Source organism: Bremia lactucae (genome assembly GCF_004359215.1).
Source record: "Bremia lactucae strain SF5 chromosome Unknown BlacSF5_NotPlaced_200_SHOA01000120.1_2678225bp, whole genome shotgun sequence".
Lineage (NCBI taxonomy): Eukaryota > Oomycota > Peronosporomycetes > Peronosporales > Peronosporaceae > Bremia > Bremia lactucae.
In genome coordinates, this window is record NW_027152213.1 from 1,636,704 (window position 1) to 1,660,741 (window position 24,038).

General features: G+C 46.1%; 4 protein-coding genes across 4 annotated transcripts; 3 read left to right on the forward strand and 1 right to left on the reverse strand.

The window, feature by feature from the left end:
- Window positions 1-16,714: 16,714 nt before the first annotated feature.
- CCR75_000600 (uncharacterized protein) lies at window positions 16,715-17,876 on the forward strand (the record flags this gene model as incomplete). The annotated part of the gene is made up of 3 exons (XM_067958707.1): window positions 16,715-17,044; window positions 17,111-17,587; window positions 17,853-17,876. 3 exons carry the CDS (start codon window positions 16,715-16,717, stop codon window positions 17,874-17,876), a joined length of 831 nt encoding a protein of 276 aa, XP_067814611.1.
- Window positions 16,799-20,786, reverse strand: CCR75_000599 (uncharacterized protein; the record flags this gene model as incomplete). The annotated part of the gene is made up of 3 exons (XM_067958706.1): window positions 16,799-18,221; window positions 18,285-20,672; window positions 20,745-20,786. 3 exons carry the CDS (start codon window positions 20,784-20,786, stop codon window positions 18,015-18,017), a joined length of 2,637 nt encoding a protein of 878 aa, XP_067814725.1. The 3' UTR covers window positions 16,799-18,014.
- Window positions 20,787-20,963: 177 nt separating this feature from the next.
- Window positions 20,964-22,349, forward strand: CCR75_000598 (uncharacterized protein; the record flags this gene model as incomplete). Its single annotated transcript, XM_067958705.1, has 4 exons — window positions 20,964-21,354; window positions 21,417-21,505; window positions 21,572-21,809; window positions 21,872-22,349. 4 exons carry the CDS (start codon window positions 20,964-20,966, stop codon window positions 22,192-22,194), a joined length of 1,041 nt encoding a protein of 346 aa, XP_067814337.1. The 3' UTR covers window positions 22,195-22,349.
- A 91-nt stretch (window positions 22,350-22,440) lies between these two features.
- On the forward strand, window positions 22,441-23,805 carry CCR75_000597 (uncharacterized protein; the record flags this gene model as incomplete). The annotated part of the gene is made up of 1 exon (XM_067958704.1): window positions 22,441-23,805. The coding sequence occupies one exon, from the start codon at window positions 22,441-22,443 to the stop codon at window positions 23,803-23,805; it is 1,365 nt and encodes a 454-aa protein (XP_067814327.1).
- Between the last annotated feature and the right edge of the window lie 233 nt (window positions 23,806-24,038).

Below are 24,038 nucleotides of genomic sequence, written 5' to 3' on the forward strand. Positions count from 1 at the left end.
AGAGTTTCGGGACGACGCGTTTGCGTCATCCCAGGTACAGGGGTCTGTACCTGTTGTAATCTCAACAGTTCCGCCTGTTGAGAGCCTTGCTGATTCAGCAAGGCTACTTTTTCCTTCATCTCGTCAAGTTCATGTTGTATGAACTTGGCGACGGTTGAATGGAGGGCATCTCTGTCTAAGTTCGACAGTAATGCCAGGATTGCATCGTTTCCTACGGATGAACTCATTCGTTCAACCGCACTCCTTTCTATATCACTTAGAAAGGAGTAGCTTTCAGGGGAAACGTGATGCGTATTCCCACTACCATCTAACATGTCCATGTTAAATGTGGGAAGTGTGGTCCTTGGACGGACTACAAAGTGCTACCAGGTGTAACGGGGCACTGCGACTTGTACTGTTTCAGTACAAGTCCACTTCACACTGCTTCAGATGTGAGTGGTGCCTCTCGTTAGGTGACGTATAGAGGAAGACTTCTCTTTAGGCAAGTTAGCTTAAGAGTGTAAAATGAAAACTGTATTAATATAGTTAAGTGTCTTGTTAATCTATCTTTGTAAATGTTGTCTTAACTATAAACTAATACTAAACATGTAAGTGAATTCTTATCTCTATCTTATCTTGTAACTCTCTTTGATTACTCTTATAGATGATTAGTCTGCGGAATAAAAAGATATAATGGCCTATACCTATTTATGGATAAGAATTCAGGACATTACTGTATAAAGTAATATCCTCCAAATATTATCTACCTTTTAGATACTATATTAATTAACAACCTTTAAGTGTTAATTTTATGTAACGATACACCCCGTTACAACGCGCGTGGGCCGTCGAAAGGCCTACGAAGTGCTACCAGGTGTAACGGGGCACCCTTTGCTAAAACTGATAACAAAACTAGTCAACCTAAGCTGATTTCAGTGAAGGTGGGGCGCCTCGACTACTTCACGTATACGACGTGCAGAGGAACGTATTAAGTAGTAAAGAGGTCTTAGCTATCAAAGGTAAATTCTAAGCATAGAAAAGCGATTGGCGGGGTTGTTTTAAAGTTGAATCAACCAAATAATAGAAATAATATTTTATTGCGTCAATATTACCCAAATTTGGTAATACTGGAACTATCAAGCCAGCCATTCGCGCCATGCTGTTCACTCTGAACACAGATTAACAACATGCAGCCTTAGCCGAGCTCATACAACACGAACTCGACGGGGCTCAAGGAAAAGTAGCCTTACTTCACCAGCAAAGCTCTCAATACACGGAGGTGTTGAGATAACAGGGTGCTAGACAGTTGGAGCTGTTGAGACAGCAGCATTTACATGCTGCTAGCAGGCCGACGCTTCCGCGTCGACTCGAAATCTTTTATAAGAATTCCTTAAGTTTAAGGCAGTCGAAGGTGACTCCCTTTCGAGATGGTTCGTCGAATTAGACGACGCCATTGAAGCTCGTCGTATAAGTGGTGATGCAACGAAAGTGAAATTTGGCATGTTCAACTTAGTCGGACGTGCCAAATCTTAGGCTTTAGGGCTCAAGCTGCACGACCCATTGGTTTTTGGGTCGTACGATGTCTTTAAGACTCGGCCAGGCAAATATTTGAGCCGCCACGAGCCAAAATCAGTGCTGGACCAAGCTCTTGGATTTAAAGCAGGGCAAGGGTGAATTTAACGCTTATGCTCAACATTCACGATACCTCGTAAGTTGTATGGTGGGTCATTCAATCAATAAGCAAATACAGGAAACTGTATTATAATAAAGTTCACGACCAAGCAATCTCTGTAGCGGAAGAGGAGGACTTCAGCCTTTAACAGGCATTCGTCCACTCTGACGCTTATCGTCATCCGAGACGACAAGAAAACAGAGGTCTAGAGCCTATGGACCTCGCGTATGTGGACAGCGAAAAACCTCGCTCTTTTAGTCACAAACGATTGCAAGAATGCAATCGCTGTCAAAAGACGGGCCACAACGCCTATAAGTGTAGTGTCCCACGCTCAGTGCCGAGAAGCACTAAGCAAAACGATCGGCCTCCCGCTAGGGACTGCGGAGGGCGCGGCTCCGACACTGTTGTAAATTGCAACGGCGAGGCGGATCGTCAGTAAACGGACGGGCGGAGCGCCCTTTTGGTCCAGCAACATCGAAGAAATTTGCAGGCCTTTTGATGGAAGTTGTTCCATACACACAAACATTGTGTGTAACTGCCCCCAGATGATGAGGTAAATCTCATCACCTTGAAATTAAAAGTGTCAAATATATTGCCACTTAAGGATCTCGTCGATTGTGGGGCGTCGAACAATTTTATTCGGCGCCAATCGCTAAAAGATCGCAGGCTCAAGTTCGTTGAGCGCGATATCCCTCGAACAAGGGTGACAGTGCGCCTAGCAACAGGCGCATCTGTAACAGTAAAGAAACGTGAAAATGATATCCAATACACGTTAAAGGGTTACAGTACGATATTTATTTCATCGTACTAGATTCATCTGACAAATTTGATGTCATCCTTGGATTACAATGGCTCAGAAAGTAAGCCGTGTATAAATTGGCAGCATCAAGTCGTGACAATGCCTGTCTCTCGCTCATCAGATGGCCAACTGATGCACGTATTAAAGCGTCCACAGGCGTGTGGATGTCCTACGAGGGAGTGCGATGGCCTCACTTGTGGGTCGGTCGTTAGCGTGACTGCACAAGACCTCAGTGTGAGTACCCAACACAGTGTGGAGTTAGATCCCGACGGCTGTGCACAAGCACAGGCATCGTCGAAGGTCCATCATTTGACTTGGACATAGTCACTGACTGCTGTGCACAAGCACGGGCAGCGTCGAAGTTCAACCATTCGAATAAGTTTAGTGGTACGAAACAAGGATGGTTGCATAGAAAGCACACCCAAGAAATTTGAAACGCCCGTCTGTAACAGTTAGGCTGAAAGTCCTAGATCGACTGGAGTCTATCATAGAGGATCTCGCTATGGTAGTAACCACAACTAGAGGCAGTTGGGGAGGATATTCCCCAAATCATTTTTGTGGGAATAAGTCCCCGGAACCTGTGGTTCGAAGGCATCTAGGAATTTTTAGAAATCTGTTTTAAAGAGGAAACTGAGACAATAAATGTCTTAGTAACCAATGGATCAAGTGTAGGCGCCACTTGATCTGATAGCCCCTTCGAAGTTAATTTCGGAGATCACTCAATTGTCAACGCTAGAACCGAAACGGTTCTTGCATGATCTGCGTAGTGGCAAAGTCAAGCAGATCTTCCTACTTGTTACAGATGACAACTAAGTGGCCGATATCCGATGGGCAATAATATTTTCTTTGAACGAACAAATTCTCAGTAGCTCATCGATGGACGAATGTGTCCTCGATGAGAAGACTCGGATTGAACGTTTACGTCCCAACCTGCGTGTCTTTAAAGACACACCCTCAATATAAAGATTTATTATAATTTAAAGATTTCTTCGCTGAAGCAGTACCGTACGAGTTGCCTAAGGATCAAGGCACTTGATACAAAATCGACCTAATTCTACGTTCAAAATACTGTGTTGTAAAGCAATGGCTATTGCCTCGTGAACAAGTAATAGCGGTCGACAGATTTTTTGCCAATTGCTTAGCAGCAGGCTATAGCAGGGAATCAACTTCCAAGATAACTCTCCGACCTTCTGTGTGCGTAAAGCAACTGGAGGGTGGCGGATTGGGAATGCATTCAATAAATTGAGCGCTGCAAGGTTACCGACTCAAGCGCCGATACCTCGAAAAGACGTAACCATTGATGGTATGTCAAAGTGTACCATCTTTTTCGTCAACAAATCTGATGGATGGATTCTATCAGATCCTTATGCGAGAACAGGATATTCCGTTTACAGCAGTAAGCACCCTAAGCGGAATGCTTTGGAGTGGCTATTTATGTCGCAGGGGCTTAATTTTGCCCCTGCGACATTCAACAGATGTGTAACCAATCTGTTAGGATCGGTGCGAAATTTGCACCGAATTGGTTGATGGCGTCTTCATTCATAGCAGAGCTATGAACGGAAAGATGGACGTTAAAGTACGTTGTACCCACGTCCGAAAGGCTTTTACATTTATGCGTAAGCATAAGTTTTATAAACATCTCAAGAAATGAATATACACTGCAAGCGAAATACCGCCTCTCGGATGCATCGTGGGTAAACACGGTGTAAGCGTTGATCTGAAAAAGCTCAAGGCTATCACCAACTGCCCTGCGCTAGTTATTAGATAGGGACTGCGAAATTTTCTCGGCTTAGCGGCGTACTTAGACAAGTACCCCCGCATTCATGCTGAATTGACAGTACATATTTCTTCTTTGTTGAAGAAAAATGTGAAGTGGTCACGGAACGCTGATTGTAAGCATTCCTTTGAGGGAATCCAGCATAGCTTGATGCAATCGCCAATATTGGCGATTGCGGACCAAGACAGACTATTTCAGGATCTATGATGCCAGCGATTTTGGAATTGGCTGTGCGTTGATGCAATATAATCAGTCGCGTCAGCTTTAACCAACTAAACGCAATTACCCATTGCATGATATGAAACATCTTGCCATGAAATATGCACTGGCTAAGTTTAGTGTCTATCTCTTTTAAGATAGACCGTTGATTGTTATACGGACCATGCGTCTTTACGCAACGGCCGTAAACACTCCAACCGTCTCGCAAAGAATGGTGAGATAGTTATATTTCTTCGCGGAATATAACTTCTCCGTGGAGTATAAACCAGGACGATTTGATATCGTCGCTGATGCCCTTTTCGCCGGCCCGATTTTGAGCCGGCTGCGCACATCAACAGTTAGCATAAAGCCATTGTTGCAAAAATAAGTGTCCCGTCTTCAACATTACTTGAAGACGTTAGAAGAGCTTTTACTGAAGATAAGGTTTTGAAAGGGTTGATTGATTTCCTTAAAAAACTATCACAACAATCCTTGAAAGGATTGTTGAAAATGAATCGATCCTCAACCCTCACAGGTTTAATGTATTACACAGCCATTGCTGGCGACACACCTCATGTCGTCATTCCCACTCCTGATCTTGCTTTTACGCATCATGTATTTGTGTCACGATGCACCAATAAGTAGGCATCGTGGTCGTGAGAATACTTATCTCACGAAAGTCGCGACTTTTACTGGCCACGCCAGTATGAGTTCGTCCGCAAGTACACACGTGCTTGCAAAGTCTGTCAATGGGTGAAGCCCAGTGCTTCATCCCGTGCTCCGTTACAATCTCTGCTTGTTCCGGCAGAGTGTTGACAGTCGAATCGATGGACTTCGTCTTCGAGTTTCCCGACGACGATTACAAGAATAATGATATTCTTGTATTTACTGATCGTTTCGGCAAAATAGTACATTGCTGCAGTACCGGAGTCAATCACAACCAAATCCTTTTGACTCCAGGGGTTACGCGGTGAACAAATCTCAGATCGAGACCCTAGATTCACGGCGGAATTTTGGCAAACTGTGTTCCAATTACTTTGAACACAGTTGAAAAGGTCAATTTCTGATCATCCTCATACAGATGGTCAGATGGAGCGTGCAAATCGTATACACGAAGAGAAACTTTGCGAATACGCTTACTCTTTTACGAGTTGTAGCGAGTTCTTGCCGATGGTAGAATTTGCCATCAACAACAGTGCATGCTTCTACAAAGCATACACTGTTTTCGAGAACGGCTTACGCTGTTTGAGACTGTCTCTTATTCAAAGGGGGGGCTCGCTCGAGCAGAAACTTTCTAGCTCTTGCTCATCACGCATTGGCCGTAGGTCAATGCGAAGGATACCCATTTTAATTTAATCAACATTGAAGTGGAAAAACTTAGTAAGGACAATAATGCCATTACTGACTTTAATAACGATGCTGAAAGACTCAGCATCCAAAAGAATGATTAAATTGAGAAAATAATGTATTCACCAAAGGAGTTTGACATCTGCGCAGTGCGAACCGGTCGCACTGAAAATAAAAACATAACCAGGTAAGCAGGTATTGTCTGCTGGCTAGAAAAGCAATGGATCGCTGATGGGGTGGATCGACAGAAACGAAACTCTGACAAAAATGGAAGAACAAACATTCTTCCACTTGATGTTAACGACCTAGTCCTACTGTCTACGATAAACCTACCAGAACATGTAGTGACGAATGCGGGCAGTAAAAATCTACTGCCGAGGCATAACGGCCCGTCTCGCGTATTGCACCGCCAAGGCAATGCTACACGATTGAGCTGCCTCGAAGGATGCTTTTACGCACCCTACGTTTTAAATTGGGCGTCTCCTCCCGTACCATCAGTACGAGGGATCTTCCGATTCCATAATACACCAGAATGGTCTAGGGCATCCGCCAAAGCGTGATGGTTCCGAGCCAAATCTTTCTGGTATCAGGGACAGAGTCTGGTTTTCTTGAACCAGACGATCCACTCTTTCCTCCAAGAAAGAGATATTCTGACGAGCCGTCACCAGCTCGTTTTGAAAGGACTGGTGTGTCGTTTCGTTTACCAGTTGTTCAGTCGCAACCTGCGCAAAATTTCTCGACTGTTCACGGGAAACATTATCAACCGTCACTGTTAGCTCGCGGCGACGGTATCGCTCTTGATCAATGTCCCTTATATAATAAATGGTGTGATTCAAATCACGATGTTATTTCGGGTTCGTCGAACTAGGCGAGCTCGACTTCCCCCCCCCCTCCACATCCACTGACGAATTCGAAAGGTGAAAAACGTTTTCTTGTTGAACGATTCTTAAATCCCCGTGATGTTAAAGGGGTTCGAACGAGTTATCCCGCTCGTTGGCGAGAAGATCCACCCTCTCATGAGAGTTGGGAGCCACGTTCCTAACTGATGATTGGCGTTTCAGGTCTCGTTCGACAGTACGACGGGGTTCATCCTCCTCGACAGAGGGTCCATGCGCTTCCACACTCGTACAAGGATTAGAGATTCTCAATCCCTTCGCGCATCTCACAAGAGATGGGCGTCCTCCATTGAGGGTCCTAAAGAGAGTATGATTCCTAAGGTGCTTGACCGCATTAGTTCCTCCACTAGAGGCAAGATAACCCTGCCTCTCTAGACAAACAATGCAGCTCGTAGCATGCACCGACGACGGTCCATTTACAACCCGTTCACGTAACGTCCTTTTTGTCAAGCCAGACCTAGCGGCCTATGCTTTGCACATGCTGTACAAAAGCTTCCCAAGCTTAAAACAAATGAGTGACATCCTTTGGTCGCTTACATGTGTACCACCGATGCCGATAAGAGGCATCGATAAAAATTCCGTTTCGTCCTCACCAAGCTTGTGAAGCCTGGATGAGTCAACAAAAGGAACATAGTAGCGATCGTTGCCATACCAAACCAACGAGTTAGGTTGCCCTTACAGGGCAACCAAGGCTTTGTTCTGGGTGCAATCCGTTAAACATTGCAGTAGCTCTCCCGTTAGCTCATGTTAACATTAACTCTAACATTACTCTCGGAGTGATTCTTATAATCACTTCGTTTCTGGTGATGCATACTAGCACCACCGGTAGCATTCATGCCCAAGTGACCTTTACGATCACTTCGTTCCTGGTGATGCATACTGACAATACATAGCTTGTTAATAATATAATAAATGCAGTAGTAGATAGAAGATCGTTACGTTGGAAACTATAATATTGATACAATTTTGCTTTTAACCTTTGAAGCGTTAGAATCTACCTTTAGTAGCTAAGATCTCTTGGCTACTTAGAACCTTCCTCTGCACATCGTGTACGTGAAGTAGTCGAGGCGCTCCATCTTCACTGTAATCAGTGTAGGTTGACTAGAACTGTTATTAGTACTAGAAAAGGGTGCTACGTTACATAATACACTTCACGCTTATAGTTCACTACCTTTTAATGCAATCCACTACCTTTGATGCAATCCACTACCTTTGTGATGCAATCCACTGCAATTTCTAAGTCTAATACATCACACTTATAAATTACTTTTTAAAATAATATCCTTCCCCGAGATATGTCCACTACTAAACATCTGCTATGGTACTACTAGCCACCCTCACTTGTATTATATAAGCGCTACATCTTCCAAAAGCAAAATTCCGCTTGCAGGTATTGTTAAGAGCCGTTTAATAATGTCTCGCACCTATGGTTATGCCGTCACTAATAGCATTCAATTGTAGGAACGATTGTTTGAGTAACGGAGTCCGATTTTTTTACGATCCGCTTCGCCGTTGCGATCTCGCAACAGCGTTGAATCCGCGTCTCTACGCTAGAGATCGACCTTTTCGCTCAAGTTTTGTAGACCCTGTCCGTGGAATACTTTATAGTGGCCCGTCTTTTGACAACCATTGCAGTTTTGCAATTGTATGTAACCTGGACAGCGAGGTTTCCTGCTCCCCATATACGAGAGTTTAATAGGTTCTGGAACTCTGTTTTCCTGCCGTCTCGGGTGACAATACAGAGTGGACAAAATCCTAATTCAGACCGATGTCCTCCTGGTCTGATTCAGAGATCGCTTGGTCTAGCGTCTCTAGTTCAAGCTGGAACAGGTGAGTCTTCAAAACCTTTATTAAATACAGTTACCTGTGTTTGTTCATCTATTGGATGACACACCATACAGCTTACAAGGTATCGTGTATATTGGGCATAAGCGTGAAAGTCACCCTTCCCTGGGCGCTAACAGCTGACCTACGTTCAACCGAACTCATGCGTTCGATCCCTCTGCATTTTAAGGTCACTTAAATAAGTGAAGCTATCACCCGTTGCGTGATAGCCTTCTTGATGGTCTTCAAAGCTCCCTCCTTCATCATCGAACATGTCCATGTTTGAGGGTACGTGCGTAGGCCAGAGATCGAACTACGAAGTGCTACCAGGTGTTACGGGGCACATTTTGCTAGTTCTGATAACAGTACTAGTCAACCTACACTGATAACAGTGAAATTGGGGTGCCTCGACTACGTCACGTTCTGCCATGGTCTACTCACACGGTCGCTGCTGAGGAAGCGTGGAAGGGAGACACTCGAGTGTTGACTTGAGTGGCTGCGGGTAGTTTAAAATCACTTGGTATATTTTAGGTAAGCAAGCTAGCTTAGGCTATCGAGCAGAAAGTGAGAGAATCCTAAAGATTTTGACCCTCAAACGTAATAGCAGCCACTATCTACTCTAGAGAGTAAATCCTTATTAATCCTGACTATCCCAATATTACACATCTATTATCGCACCTAAATGAGAAATACCCCCTGGTGGGTCGTCTGTAAATACACCCACTCAACCACGCTCGAAGCGCACGCGCCGCGTTAACACGCCGCCGGCGCCTAGTGCCTCAGTGGAAACGCCGACAGCTACTGATGCTGTTGGCGCACTGTTAACTGGGCTTAATGATCTATCCCACTTTCACAGTGAGAATGTAATTCGTCGCTCATTGTTGACTAAAATGAGTTGACACCGCTGTCATCACCACACAGTAGTGATGACTACAGCGAGCTAATGAGAAAGAATGTTGGCGCTTTATTGCCCCTCCAAACATCACTCATTGCTCTTAACATGGAGACAAAAAAATGTTCTCTAATGCTGTCTCGTTGCCTGCGCTGGCTAGCGTAGCGACTATTGATGAGAGCGCTGCCCATAAAAGCGCAGCTGCTTCTCATTTGGGTAAAACCACAACACCTGTCGTTCAGACCATCATTCACAATAGAATTGACGTAAAAAAGCCTAGGTATATAGCTCCACTGACGGCACGTGATCGTGTCCAGTCGGTGTCCCGAGCCAGTCGTATCAAACGTGGCCATGTGACGGGTGAAATTCCACTTATACCTCCTCCACCACAATGGTCCCGTATCAACGGGCCAAAAGCGTCACTCCTAAAGCGCGCAATTCTAAACGCTCATAATTATTATGACGTCTTTAATTCATGGATAATTTAGGTGATATCGCTTGGACGTATTCCTTCTATCCCGGTCGTGTTGCGCTCAAATGAAACGCCCGAATAGTATGAGGCGGAATTCACGCGCCGCGTTTTACCGCATTACGATGCGGTGAAACAGAGGTCGTAGCGAATTAACTTCGCCCGCTTGCGTGTGAAAGAATTCATGGATGGTACTGTACCCCCTGTTTCTTCTCACCACGCTACTCCTGCTAGCCCATTTTAGGCTAGCGATGAGGCCTCAGCTGGTCAGTCACCAAGCCCGGCACGTCAATACGTGGGGTATCGATCGGTTTCCAAGAGTCGAATTTCTTCGGGTATCCCCTCCACTGGACGAGAATTTGATACTTTTGCCTCACGGAGCGGTGGTATAGCAACCTTCCAACAAGGAAGCGTTGATTTCCACCCGCAACCATAAGTGCAGGCGGCGCCCGATAGGAGGGGCGACTTCGCCCATCTAATCGCGGGTGCTTTATCCGCGTCTGTAGAGTCGCAGGTGTTTAGCGCTGCTGAACGACGCATTAAGGATCTCGATGGTCAAGTCTTGCGACTGACCTCGAATCTTCAGGAGGTCCGCGCGAGAGATCGTCAGGGTTATGAACACCTGAAACTTCGGCTTAACATATTGAAAAAATATATGCTGAGATACCCACTCTACGCGCTTGGTATCCCTCGCGTTCCGAGTTCTAATCGTGGTCGAGGGAGTCATTCGGATGAAAGTTTTTCACCTTCCCTGTCTCCCTCACCCAATCGACGCTCGACTCATAGTCGGCGTCACCATCTGTCTCCTTAGACGAATGATGGTATTTGATCTCTTCTGGATCAACATACCGTTTCGACGACCCACGTAAAATACGGGGTGCGCCTTCATATACGGGGAAAGGTGAGCCTATAATTTAGGTCTCCAACCTCTTCTACTACCGTAAACGGCCCAATGATACTGCACGGCAATAGCTTCTTATTACCTCCGGGCAGTACAGAAATTGCATTTTTAGGTAGGGTAGCAGTACTTAGTAGTACTTTTCCCTCGACTCTAAAGCGACAATTTCGGTCAGCATATTATTTTTGTTTATTCTGTGCGCTTGCCATCGCGTCATGACTTTTCATGTGATTGCTAATCGCTCATACACAAAGCGTTGAGCTTCGCTCACGCTTTTTGCATCTAATTCGCCTATGACACCGCCTACGGGTCGGTGATAGGACGTAATTGTAAAATGCAAAACATCGTTTGTGTTTGAGAGCAACAGGCATTCCTTGCCGTGACTCCATTATGACCAGTGCCGAACTGTCAGGGTCCTTAGGGCAACTTTTCGTCTTTGTTATAATACCCTCACGGGTCATCGTCATAATCACGAACCTGTGCCCCTCTTTCGCACCGAGCGTAGTGAGAGGCCCTCACCCACTAAGACTCGGGCTGCGCACAAGCAAGACTGGCGTCCGAGTCCGTTAATATAAAACAGTGTCTCACCCATACTGCCGTGGACACTGTTATTTGTAGCGAATTTCACGAAGGGTAATTGTTTGCTCCATTCTTTCAAAGTCGCTATCGTGCGCAATACATCCGTTCCGACCCGATTGGCACGTTCTGTTTTACCACCGGTTTAGGGATGATCTCCGGTCGACATGTGGAGCTTGCTACCTAGCAGCTCAAACACATGTCGCCAAAAACCTAACGTAAAACGTGGATTCCGGTTCGATACTAGGGACTCGGGCATCCCATGTAGTCTTTTTACATGATCAAGGAACACGAGGGCTGGTGCTAAACGCACCATCTTGCTCAGTCTGTCTACAAAGACGACTAGCCCTGTCCGACCCTTATGATCGGGTGGCATGCCAAACATGAAGTTTAGACTTACTGACTTCCATCAATCCGTTGGAATCGGTAGCGGCTTCACGCGCTGACACTGTTCGCAAGAGCGAATACAGTTAACCACCAAAATTCCTCTGACACTTTTAAAATTGTCTTTTCACGGCCCAGATGCCCATTCGATGGCGCATCATGGAAATTTTGAGGGATCATTAGCTTGAGATCTGTGTCATGAGGCACATAGATTCTCATGATATCACAAGGTGACAGCTGATGCCATACAGGCCATCGCTGTAGGTATAGCGATTCAGCCTAGCTTTCAGGTGCGACGGATGGATTACATTTCGTCCACCGAAGTGATCCAATAGCAGGCGTAAATGTTCGCCCTGACTGTAGTTCCCTTGTATTTCACAGGCTCGTTACGTGGTGGGTCTATACGGCTGCCAATGTAAACGGCTTAGATTGTGGCTGCAAACGTTTACGGCTCAGATTGTGATTTTGCACTAGACAGACTTTCCTGGTATCTTACCTCGAAGTCTGTTCTGCGCGATAAGGCGTCAGCCAAGACAATCGACTTATCCGGCATGTATTTATTTTGAAATTAAATTCAGAGAAGAGTGTAAGCCATCTTGCCATTCGAGGCGAGAGTTGCGGTGAGATTATTGCGGTCCGCAATGATGCGTGATCCGTATAAATCAAACATGGTTCGGTGCCAAAAAGATGCACACGAAACTTGACAAGAGCATACTTTATTGCAAGTATGCTCCTTGTCATGCACCGGGTAATTCAGTTCCGCTGCTTTGAAAGCCGGGACTGATAAGAAATGACATAGTCAACACTGTCGTCATCCTTTTGCATGAACGCGCTGCCAATTGCAAAATTGCTGGCATTGCAGACGACGCTAAAGGGCTTATCCGCGTCTGACAATGCCAAGACCGGTGTCTCTACAAGAGATTGCTTCACTAATGTGCACGCACCTTCTTGTTCTTTTAACCAAGCCCATTCTGCGTCTTTTTTTTAGAGGTCAGACAATGGTTTAGTACGCTCCGCATAATAGTTGCTGTACTTATGCAAGTAACTAGCGAGCCCTATGAATTAGCAAATCCTTTACATGTCGAGGGATTGGCTATTCCTCTACCGAATCTACCTTGTCTAAGTCTGTTCGTACACCATGTGTACCTACGATGCAGCGCAGCACAAGTATCTCGAAGACCCCTATGACGCACTTTTGTAAGTTGACGTACAATTGGCGTCCTCAAGAGTCTACAACACAATGTCTAAATGACGCTTGTGCGACTCTATTTCATTCAGCCCGTCCTCGGCCCTACTATTCACTAATATTCACGAATACATCGTCAAAGATCGGGGCGCGTGGGCACGGTGCTGACGCATCACGCGAGCCACCACTCGATTGAATGTCGCTGGTGCGTTTCTCAAACCTTAGGGCATCACAAGCCACTTCCAAAGCATGCCGCTTGGAATGCTTACTGCCGTTTTGGCTACATCGGAATCTCTCGTGAATACCTGGTAGTAGCCATCTTTTAATCCAACGCGGAAAAGTTAGTTGACTTTCCCATGGAGTTCAACGAACATCTTTCCGCGGGATTGGCATTTGCGAAGGTATAGCGCCGTTTTCAGCTTATCGTAAGCCTGAACGATGCGCCATCCACCTGTGGCTTTACGCACACAAACAGTCGGGCTGCAGTGAGGCGACTTGCTTTCACGTACATGTCCCACCTTGGCTCGCTTGTCGAAGATCTCATCGATATAATCGACTTGTTCTTTCGGCAACGGCATTGCCTGGTCACATAATACTTGGTCCCAGGTTCGAGATCAATCTCGTGCCCGATACCCCTATCTGCTGGTTGGCGGATTGGCACTTCTTCTGGGAACACATCACATGATTCCACAGAACCTCAAAGAAAGTACTGTCTCTCAAGGCATCCCAACCTTGAGCAGCGAACTATTTCCTTTAATCCGTTTCTAGGACGCTCTCGTTCCTTGTGGACGACAATCGACAGTCCACCAAGTCCTCTTCTAAACTGGTGTGACTATTTCGTGGATCTTTCTTTACCTTTAATTTGGCAAGGAACAGATCTTACGACATCTCCGGGAGCTTAATGATCTCCTAAACAGATTAAAGGACTTGCTGGAGCACATCGACTGAGGACGCCTCAGCCATTTCATCTTCGACGGCCTCAAACACCTCGTTGTAAGACCCGTCCTCTTTAACCGGGAACGATCCAAAGGTCACTCGTTTTGACGTACCTCTGATTGTCCTTTTTTGTCGGGTACTCGCATTCGAGTCAGAAAGACCTTTGAATGGGAAGCAGGTGGCGTTGCTCCTTAGCTAACGCACCCCACCCAACCGTACCAAGCTCTAGACTCTGTGCCGGTTCTTGCGACGCTTGACTTCTTGTCAGCTCGCTATCTACTACCACAGGCTCTCGGTTCTGTGCGGGACCATTGGACGCATGACTACTTGTCATCGTCCTTTTTGCTATACCAGTCTCCCGATCTGTGTAGGACTTGGTGACGTTTCACATCCCCTCAACGCACCCTCAATTGTGTTCGACACGACGTCAGTTGCATCAGCCTCTCGCAGGAGCACATCCTTTCCGGTGTCCTGCGTAGAGTTCGCAACTGTGCGTACGCCAATCTATCAATAATGGTGTTTTGGCAACCATGGCATGCCTAGGATGAGGTCATACGGGCTCTCTATACCTAGCACTGTGAGCTTCTCCTTACAGGAGAAGTCGCTAAAATTGATTGCGAGTTTAACCTGAACTCCGTCAGACTTTACGAGCGCGCCGTTCGCTAAACGAACGGTCGCTTGCCGTCCTAACATAGCGACTCAAACATCGATGATCTCTGTTTAGCGCCGCGAGTTTTACAAAATCTTGTGATGCACCAGGATCCACAAGGAGGGTATCACATGGTCATAGCCTCGTACTCGAGCGCTATAGAAAAGCAAGATTGAGGACTATGGCTCTCATTTGTCTCTGAACATAGGAGTAGCTCCAGAGTACGCATTAGTAGGGCATCCCGCCCCTACTGCGCTTCTGCATCTCAAAAACTCTCAGCGGTCGATGCAGAACTCACGCGTCTCGTAAGATGGTTCTTGCCATCACCCTTACGAATGGGAGCCCTTTTTCTGGGCGTCTTCGCACCAGCAGGGACCCTGGCATAGCAGCGAGCCATCATATGGCCGCGCTTGCCGCATTTAAAACAGACAACGTCTGCATTGCCCAACTCCATGGGAATGGCATCTGACCTCTCGGCCGACGGCTTATCCAAGCTGTCCCCGAGGCACTGTTGAAGGATTGCTCCTCAACTAAGGCAATTTGGATTGCCTCTTCCATCGTCGACCGCACCTTTCTAAAAAGGGCCTGTCACGATGGGCCGTGCCGTACTCCGTTCATAAACGTGGACACCTTAATTGGCTCCGGATTCGGATCTACGGTAATGGATGCCGACAGCGAGCGCATCTCCTGCTCATACTTTTGCAGAGTCACTTCGCCTGTCGACTACCAAAGAAGTGCTCTTATAGCAACACCTCGTTGTTCGGCGGCTGGTACATGGAACGAATCGTTACCTTAAAGATTGCCCATGTAGGGAAAGCCTTATCGTCTGCCATAAGCGACGAGCAAGCTCACTCTGAGGCCTTACCACACAGATCCGACATGACGAAGGACACAATTTGGCTTTAGCCCTCAATGAGCTGCGTCACACCGCATTGCTCCACGGCTAAAAGCCAGTGAACAATCGTATGCGCTGCAGTTCCATCGAATTTGGGCGGGTCCATCCGAATGGGCCTCGGCTGATTCGGCCGAGCGGAGAGAATTTAAACAGTCGTGTTGGGAGCCTAGCTCCGAGCCTGCTCTCGCCTAACCCTGAGTCTGAGTGACAGACTCTGCCGCAGCATGGCCTAGCCAGTGCTTGTTCACCAAGTCCCTGAGCCAAGTGCTCCGCCAACTCCCGATGATGATCGGAGAGTTAGGGGAAATGAGCCCAATCGATATTGAGCCTCATCCTCACGTACACGCTCAGAGATGCGGGTCGTGGGGGGGATTTGACGTGCTATCTGGTGTAGGCGGGCATGTCGATTGCGGGCACGTTCTACTTAAGCACAGCGAGAAAGCGATTTGACCGTTTTCTCTCACGTGCAGCGAGATAGTTGGAAGGCGCCTTAGCGACCTCACCGAACGAACTATAAGCCTTTATTAAAGTGACGTCACGGAAGCGGTATTCCGGTTCCACGTGCGCGCTTACGAACTAGGAAATAGTTTTCAGACTGATTTATATTCTATCGCACTGAATATGAAAACCTTTTTTAACCAACCATAAATGACATCTCTGTAGATATGTACTTATATGTATTGCGAGCGTATTATTCTAAATACTTCGTATCTTGGATGACGCTAAGCGTCATCCCTTCCAATGTGAATCCACCTATGTTCAATAGGGTGGTTCACTAAGTGAACCACATTCAAGTGGTGGGTCTACTTACTTCATTAAAGTAATGCAACTTTAGCCCGTTACAGATCTTCTATCTACTGGCTTTTGATATTAACAATTACCTATGCATGCGCCTCGTTGCGCGACGCCTAACTGTGTTTCGTACCGATTGGCGGGGCTCTTTAAACTTAAATCAACCAATCAATAGACAATTATAGAAGCAATAATGCGTCAATATTACCATATTTGTTAATATTGGAACTATTAATTCAAAATTAATAAAAGATAATAATTTTGTACGTATTTGTTTATTTCCGCTCATAGAAAATAATATGTATCATTCCTCTTATAGTGTACAGAAATATTTATGTTACGGGACACCCCGTCTCTTGAAAATAAAATACAGAAGCCATTGGTCACCACGCGGAAGTCAGCCGCCGAGTAGTTTTATGATCATCTATTTACATATTTAATGTGTGCAAGATATCTGAAAAATTCTGAGCCAGTATATTAGCGCGGACGCCACTTTTCCTTGTAAAAATGTAGAATAGTGTGGTACACTCCACGCTATTACAATAATGTCTGCTGGCGGTAAGAAGCGGCCGAGGGCCGATCTGCTTTCGTCTCTGGATGCAATATTTTCATCTGTGACGCAGCCGAAAGCATCCAAATACACAGCGCTAGCATCTTCACAAAGTACGTCCAAAGGAATTGTACAGCAGGCCTACCAGCACTCAAAGCGCAAGCGTGTAAACAAGAAACGCCAATTGGGCAGTACCACGCAAGAAAGCACCAACGAAGCTAACAAAAAAGAAGAAAATAACGAGAAACAACCAAAGAAAAACGATTTATTATACGAGAAACTCGACTTAGACTTGCTGGCGATTGGACTGAAAGATTGTTCTCTTGTAAGGAGCAAGAGGGTGGGCAAGAGGATAAATGCTGACGTGTATACGTTTATACTATTGTAGCAGTCACAAATCAAATCGTTCTCAAAACCGCATGCATATCATGAAACGCTAAAATCGTATCTCGAAGCGGTAACAAAGGGTTCAAAGGCAAGCTCGACTGCTGTTGACAGTCTCAAAAACAAGGTCTTGTCTTTGGACAATCCTTTTAAGAACACTGCAGCAGATACAACCAAAAAGGCGATCGCAAGAGCCAGTTTGAAGCAGACTCATAAATTGATTAGTGCACGTCAGCGCCGAAAGCTTGGTTTGCACGTGCTGGGGAAAGAAATGTCGTATCGCCACGCCGAGCAGCTCCATCGAATCTGGACGCGGTATGTCAGTCAAGTAATCGAGAGTGACATCGCTACAGTTCAGCCAGTGGTAGAAGAAGAGCAGCGTAGGCGCAATGCGAAGCTACAGACAAAGTTTAAGTATCTTGATCTATCGGGATGTCGCGCTGAAGTTGAGTTGAAAGATTTTGTGAAATGCTCTATTGATGGGGTGCTTACATTTTTGTGTGTACTTCTTGCAGTCATTGAGTCTTTAAATCCATGCAACGTTGGATTTTGTGGAATTATAGTCGCGGAGAATATGCACACGATTCAAATTTGTCGTCCTGTATCGTTAGGCAGTGACAATACTCAGGGATGTGTTTGTAGTACGTAGAAATTATCAATTCAAGCGCTTTGCTCGTGGTTACTAAAATCTTGGTGTTTTAACGTGCAGCGCTTGTCAAATCGGAATCCTGTTTTAAAGTTTTTCTTAGCTTGAATCGGAGCTTGATTCTTGATGGGGCATGGTTCGCAGAACGGGCGCTTTAGTTACCATCGTCGCGAATTATTTTGATAACGACTTTCGTGTTTCAATTCAGTTTACAAAATCAAAATCTCTATTCTGAAAAATATGTAGCTCAACTCCATTCGTCAGGCTACATTCCTCCCATGATTACTTTTTTGCCCTTACTAATCTTGCCTATCTTGTGCTGCTTCGCCAGCGTCGTTGGCAATGCAAGTGAGGCTATACTCGGCTTTTTCGTCAGCTCCTGTAACTCTGTCAAGGACTTGGGCTGCATATTAAAAATCTCATTCACGCGTCGTCGGAACGCCACAATGACTTGTCCAAACTCCATATAACCCTGCAGATTAACAAACAAGACGTGAATACCTTAAATGATTAGAGAGCCCTCGCATATGCTCACCGCGTCCATTTCGACAAAAAGCGAGTCCAAGACAGGAAAGAGTAGACAAAAGATAGTTTCATATACGTGATTCCCTGGCTCATTAATAACATCGTCCCAGCATTTGTAATCACTTAAAAACGGCAATGTTTTGGTTGGCTTTATAGACTGCGATGTTGTAACACTCTGCGCAATTAAGAGACTATACGTCATCATTGCACTTGGCGAGCAGCCTTCCGAATGTGTTCCAGCGTCGCCCAAACCAAGCGTTTCGGTCAAAAGCGATGCCACATTGATACATGCTATCGCTAATGGGTAATTCTTCATGTTTCCTTCGCTGACACCATGCCGTGTGCGCTTCAAAATGCGCTGGAATTCACTCGATGGATAGCTGGCAAAGTAAATAAGACAATACAGACCAAGCAGGCCACTTGAACGAAGATCAGATGCCGGGCCTCCTCGTTGAAAACCAATTTCGAGCCATTTCGGGTCATTATTCGACTTGAATGGTTCTCCTGGAAACACGAGTTCCCATAGCTTAGCTATCATCATATTTACAGTCTTCTGATCCTTAGGCGGTCCGCTTGGTTCAGGTGCCACTTTGGCTTTGAGTAACTTTCGTAGCCGAGTCACACAAGAGTGGAATTCCGTGCGAATTTTTGCTCGTTCTTTCAACTCAATTTCAATAATCTCCAATGGTAAGCACATCGCCGCCGTGATAGCTTCGTACCACGCACGACACTCGGCAGGACACGAACATGCAAGCGCGAGACGTCCAATATAAAGAAGACGTTTCTCGGATCGTACCGATAGACGAAGACCCTTGAGGGTCGAAACATACCACGGCCGTGTATTCGTATCTCCGTCGGCTGGATAAAACATAATACAATTCTCATAAAGGCACACAAACAATCGGCCTCGCAAAGTAGCATGAGGCCCTGCATTTTTCATTTCAAGATGACCAGTTTTAAGTGTCAAGCGACATGAACGCCTTTCAAGATCGTCACCAGATACATTATTGTGAACGATCCGCTGCAAAATGGCGAATAAGTCATCTCTTGCTTCGACAGTATCGAGGAAAATCGGCCATGACCGATGCCTGCCGCAAAAATCAATACTAAGACCGTAATCCTCACCTCTTGAGCGCACACTACCCATCGATACGTTGCGAATATCCGTGAAATGAAAAGTCGTGAGCGTTTCTCCTCGCCGCGAATTTGTTAACGTTTGTTCGGCAAAATTAAGCTCCAAGACTCGAGTCTGCAGTCGATTCCGTGAGCTACACTTTCGGACCCCGTAGCGTATGAGAAAGCCCTGGATTCCTGCATCAGTCCATAGCTGTTGAAAGTCAGTGGCACCATCAAACGTCGAGCGATTGCCCGAATTAATAGCATTTTGAATCGCACACACCCAATGCGTCATTTCGTAACTCGAAGACGCTACCATGCAGAATTCCCGACGCGATGAATCTGCCGAGGTCATGACCCTAAATTCATACTCCTTGGCATTTCTACCTGTGGCGACCATACATCGCGATGTCGAACTAAGATCAATCATCTTCGTTGGAGTGCCTTCATTGTCATCTTTGGCGTATGTCAGCATTGGACCCTGAGGCATTTGACGCAGTACAACCCAGCGTCTTCGATAGCTTCGGACCACGTCGCCCCGCTTTGAAATCCATCCCTGTCGAATGATATCGCCAGGCGTGGAAATGCGCTGCATGGTTGATTTTCGATACGACGCCAAGGATTTTCTTTCACCTTCCTGATCTTGAAGACTCTGTCCCAGTCTTTCAAGAAAAAATTCGCGTCCAAATTGTGGATCAAAGTGGGCAAGGTCGTCCATAGTGAACATTCGATCCGCTTGTAACTCGGCTAATAATCGCGATTCGACATTAAGGGACTTGGTAATATAACCAGCTATCGAGGCTTCGATTCGTTGCTCATACGTTTCCTGATCGCCATCACTGAGACGTCGATTCGTGCATTTACGATGAGGTGAAGGCTCCGAGATGCTGTCAATACTAAGTTCTCCGTCCGATCCGAAAGAAAGGGATCGATCCGATTCTTCAGTAATGCTGTGGTTACTCATAAATTGGTGGGCGTAGTTGCTAGCAATATTGGACTGCGTGGCCCGTAGTGTCGTGGAAATGTGCTTGTCAATCGGACGAATAATTTCGTCGTCGAGCTCGTCTTCTTCAATGCCGTAGCCCATCAAACCCGTGAGTCGACCGTATCCTCCCGTTGTGTCAATATCGTCGGGTGGCAAACGGACAGACTCAGGACGGCCATACACTAAATCACTTTCAATCCTTGAATAGCCCAAGAGATTCTCCTGCGAGTAAAGGCTTGCACGCACGACGGCAGTATCGTTCTGTACGTCAGGACTTGCATCTTTTTGAATCAGATGCTGTGTAGAATAAAAAGAACAAACAAGTTCGAGGTTAGTGAAAATAAGTCTTGTTCAGCCAATTTGACGTACGTCTAAGGACCAGAGCAATTCGTCCGACACATGGTCGCTCATTCTGCTGCCGACGACTGCAGGTAACCGTGGCGGACTTCAAAATGCGATGTCAGAGCAGAGGGGGACTTGGTTCAGTACGCCCAGTTTCCTTGAGGGTCTGTCTGCTCAAGCGTTACCAGAATAGTCAGCACGTGACAAACGTCATTGAAAAATATGGTACAGAAAATGGCACCTTAAATGGACAACTTCCCAAATGGACGTAACCCTGCAAATAAAGACCAATTCAACAAAATTGATTCGAGGATTATGCTCGACACAGAGATGGCAAATGACGAGGAAAAAGACGAAGAAATCCTCGTCCAGCGAGAGGGTAGCGGCGCGACAGGCGGTGGTGAGCGGCAAATCCAAATCCATCCGCTTGTAATTGTAAACATTACCGACCACCAGACGCGACAGCAGTGCAACTCACAGCTGAGCCAAACAGAGGCGTCACAAGTCATCGGCGCGCTTTTTGGTATCCAAAAAGGACTCGATGTGGACGTTTACGATTCCTTTGAGATGAAGTATGACGTCATCGACGGAAAAATTCAGATTGATAAGGAATTTCTCACTTCGCGCATCCAGCAGTGTACGTGACAGACGCACAGCTACAGTTCAGGGATGCTGTTATGCCTTAATCATTGTCTGTAGTCTCACAGGTTTTCCCGGGCTTTGAGTTACTAGGTTGGTACACCGTTGGCTCTAAGGCTTTACCTAGTGATTTGGCAGTGCACCGTGTGGTACGTACTAGACTACAAAGAAGAAACTCATTCGCTTTCTCAATAATAGGTTATTTTTGGCTACAGGTGATGGAGTTTAATGAAAGCCCGCTGCTGATGATTTTAAATCCAGAGTCTGCAGGCCCAAGCACAAAGAAGAAGCTCCCGATATCGCTATTCGAATCGGAGCTACACATGTTTAATGGCGTCCCCAAAATGATTTTTGCAAAAGCACCATTTAAGGTCGAGACGTCTGAAACGGAGGGGATTGCGATTGACCACATTTCAAAGATCGCACCGGTTGCTGATGCCAGCAAGTCATCTTGTAATGTTTGTGTCGTATAGCGCTGCCTCAATACTGTTACTGATATTGTGTTAATGTGGCAGTACATCCTTACCTGGGCAATGTTCGAGACGCCATGAAAATGCTGGACCGACAAGTAGATGTGTTGCTACGCTTTCTCTACGCCATGGAAAATGGCGAGGCACCGCTTAATCATAATTTGTTGCGCCACATATCGAGCATTTGTAACCAGCTTCCAGCAATGAAGTCGGAGCATTTCGACGCAGCGTTCACGCAAGAGTATAATGACGCACTGCTCGTTACGTATTTAGCCACACTTACGAAAGGAGCCACTAATGCCAACACTGTTGTCGATCGGTTTACGTCGACGCAAGAGCGTCACCACCAGCGGGGTACCCTTTTGTAAGTATAAAACAAATTAAAAAGTATCCTTTCAATTAAATTACCACGGCAAGTTTCCCTGAAAGGCTATTAAATCATAATAGAATGCTCTCTATGTCAACCGTCGGATCAAATAACGACGACCGGACAACGTAGCAGAAATAGACCTTTTTAATGTTGAAGCAAATGTCACCGATTGTAAGCCCTTTCGTTCGGTGGCGCTAGTCATAGTATATGATACATTCCCACTCGTATCGTTCTGTCCACGAATATGCCTATCGATATTAATAGTCTGCGCCCCGAGCGTGGAGGCGACCCGGATGCCGTTCGCGCTGACCAAAAGAAGCGCAACATTGACGTCGCTATTGTTAACAAAGTGATTGAACTGGATGAGCAGTGGCGCAAGAAGCAGGGTGAGGTTGAGACGATTAGCATGAACATGAATGCGCTGCAGCAGGAGATTAAAAAGCTGAGCAAAGCCAAAGAGGATTTTAAGGCTATTAGTGACGAGCGAAAGCAGCTGGCGGCGTCCTTGCCGGAAAAAAAGAAGGAGGTCGAGGCGCTTAAGGAATTAGTGGAACGAGAGCTGCCCAAGATTGGCAACACCGTAGATCCCTCGGTGCCAATCTCAAATAATGAAGAGGACAATGTGATTGTGAAAACCTGGGGCAAGACTATTAAAAGGGAAGGACTGCATTTCCATCACGAGGTACTACACCGTATCGATGGGTACGAGCCCGAGCGTGGCGTGCAGGTGGCGGGCCACCGCGCGTACTTCCTCACGGGCTACGGTTTTCTACTTGAGCAGGCGCTCATGGCTTATGCGTCGGCTTTTCTTATGAAGGCGCAGTATAAAATGCTCAAACCGCCCTTCTTTATGAACAAAGACTGCATGGCTGCTGTCGCACAGCTCGATGACTTTGACGAACAATTGTATAAGGTCATTGGTGAGGACGAAAAGTACCTTATTGCTACTTCCGAGCAACCCATTTGTGGGTACCATAAGGGTGAGTGGATCACGGAGAGTTCACTGCCTCTGCGTTACGGGGGGTTCTCGACTTGCTTTCGTAAGGAAGCTGGGTCGCATGGCAAGGATACGTGGGGGATCTTTCGGGTCCACCAATTTGATAAGATTGAGCAATTTTGCATCACTGATCCAGAGAGCTCGACTGCCATGCACGAAGAGATGATTCGTCATGCCGAAGAATTTTATCAGTCGCTCAATTTGCCATATCGAGTGGTAAATATCGTGTCGGGTGAGCTTAACAATGCTGCAGTGAAGAAATACGACCTCGAAGCGTGGTTTCCTGCTTACAAAGAATACCGCGAGCTTGTGTCAGCCTCAAATTGCACAGACTTTCAGTCGCGTGCCATGGAGATCCGCTGCGGGGTGAAAAAGGAGAATCAGCGTGAAAAGAAGTACGTGCACATGCTCAACTCGACGCTCTGTGCTTCGACGCGTACGGTATGCTGCATCCTTGAAAACTATCAAGACGAAAACGGCGTCAAGGTGCCAGAAGTGCTCGTGCCCTTCATGGGAGGCGTCACGTACTTGCCATTTACCCGCGATGTCAAGGTGAATGCCCAGGCTGTCAAGATGCAAAAAGCTGCCAAGAAAAAAGGAGATAAAGTGTAAGGGTTACCATATAAAATCAGGGGTTAGTCTTGGTATCTACACTATAAATTGCCCTTACGCGCTTCATTGAATATTCTCTATGTTCCATGTTATTGCAATTTATTGTGTGCGCAGTTTTGACATGGACATATTTTAGTACCCCATAAAAGCAGGCCACAAAAATATTCAGTTATCGCAATCTTCCAGCTGGGCTCATAAAAAGACATCTGGATACAGCCGGTGTACTTTTACAT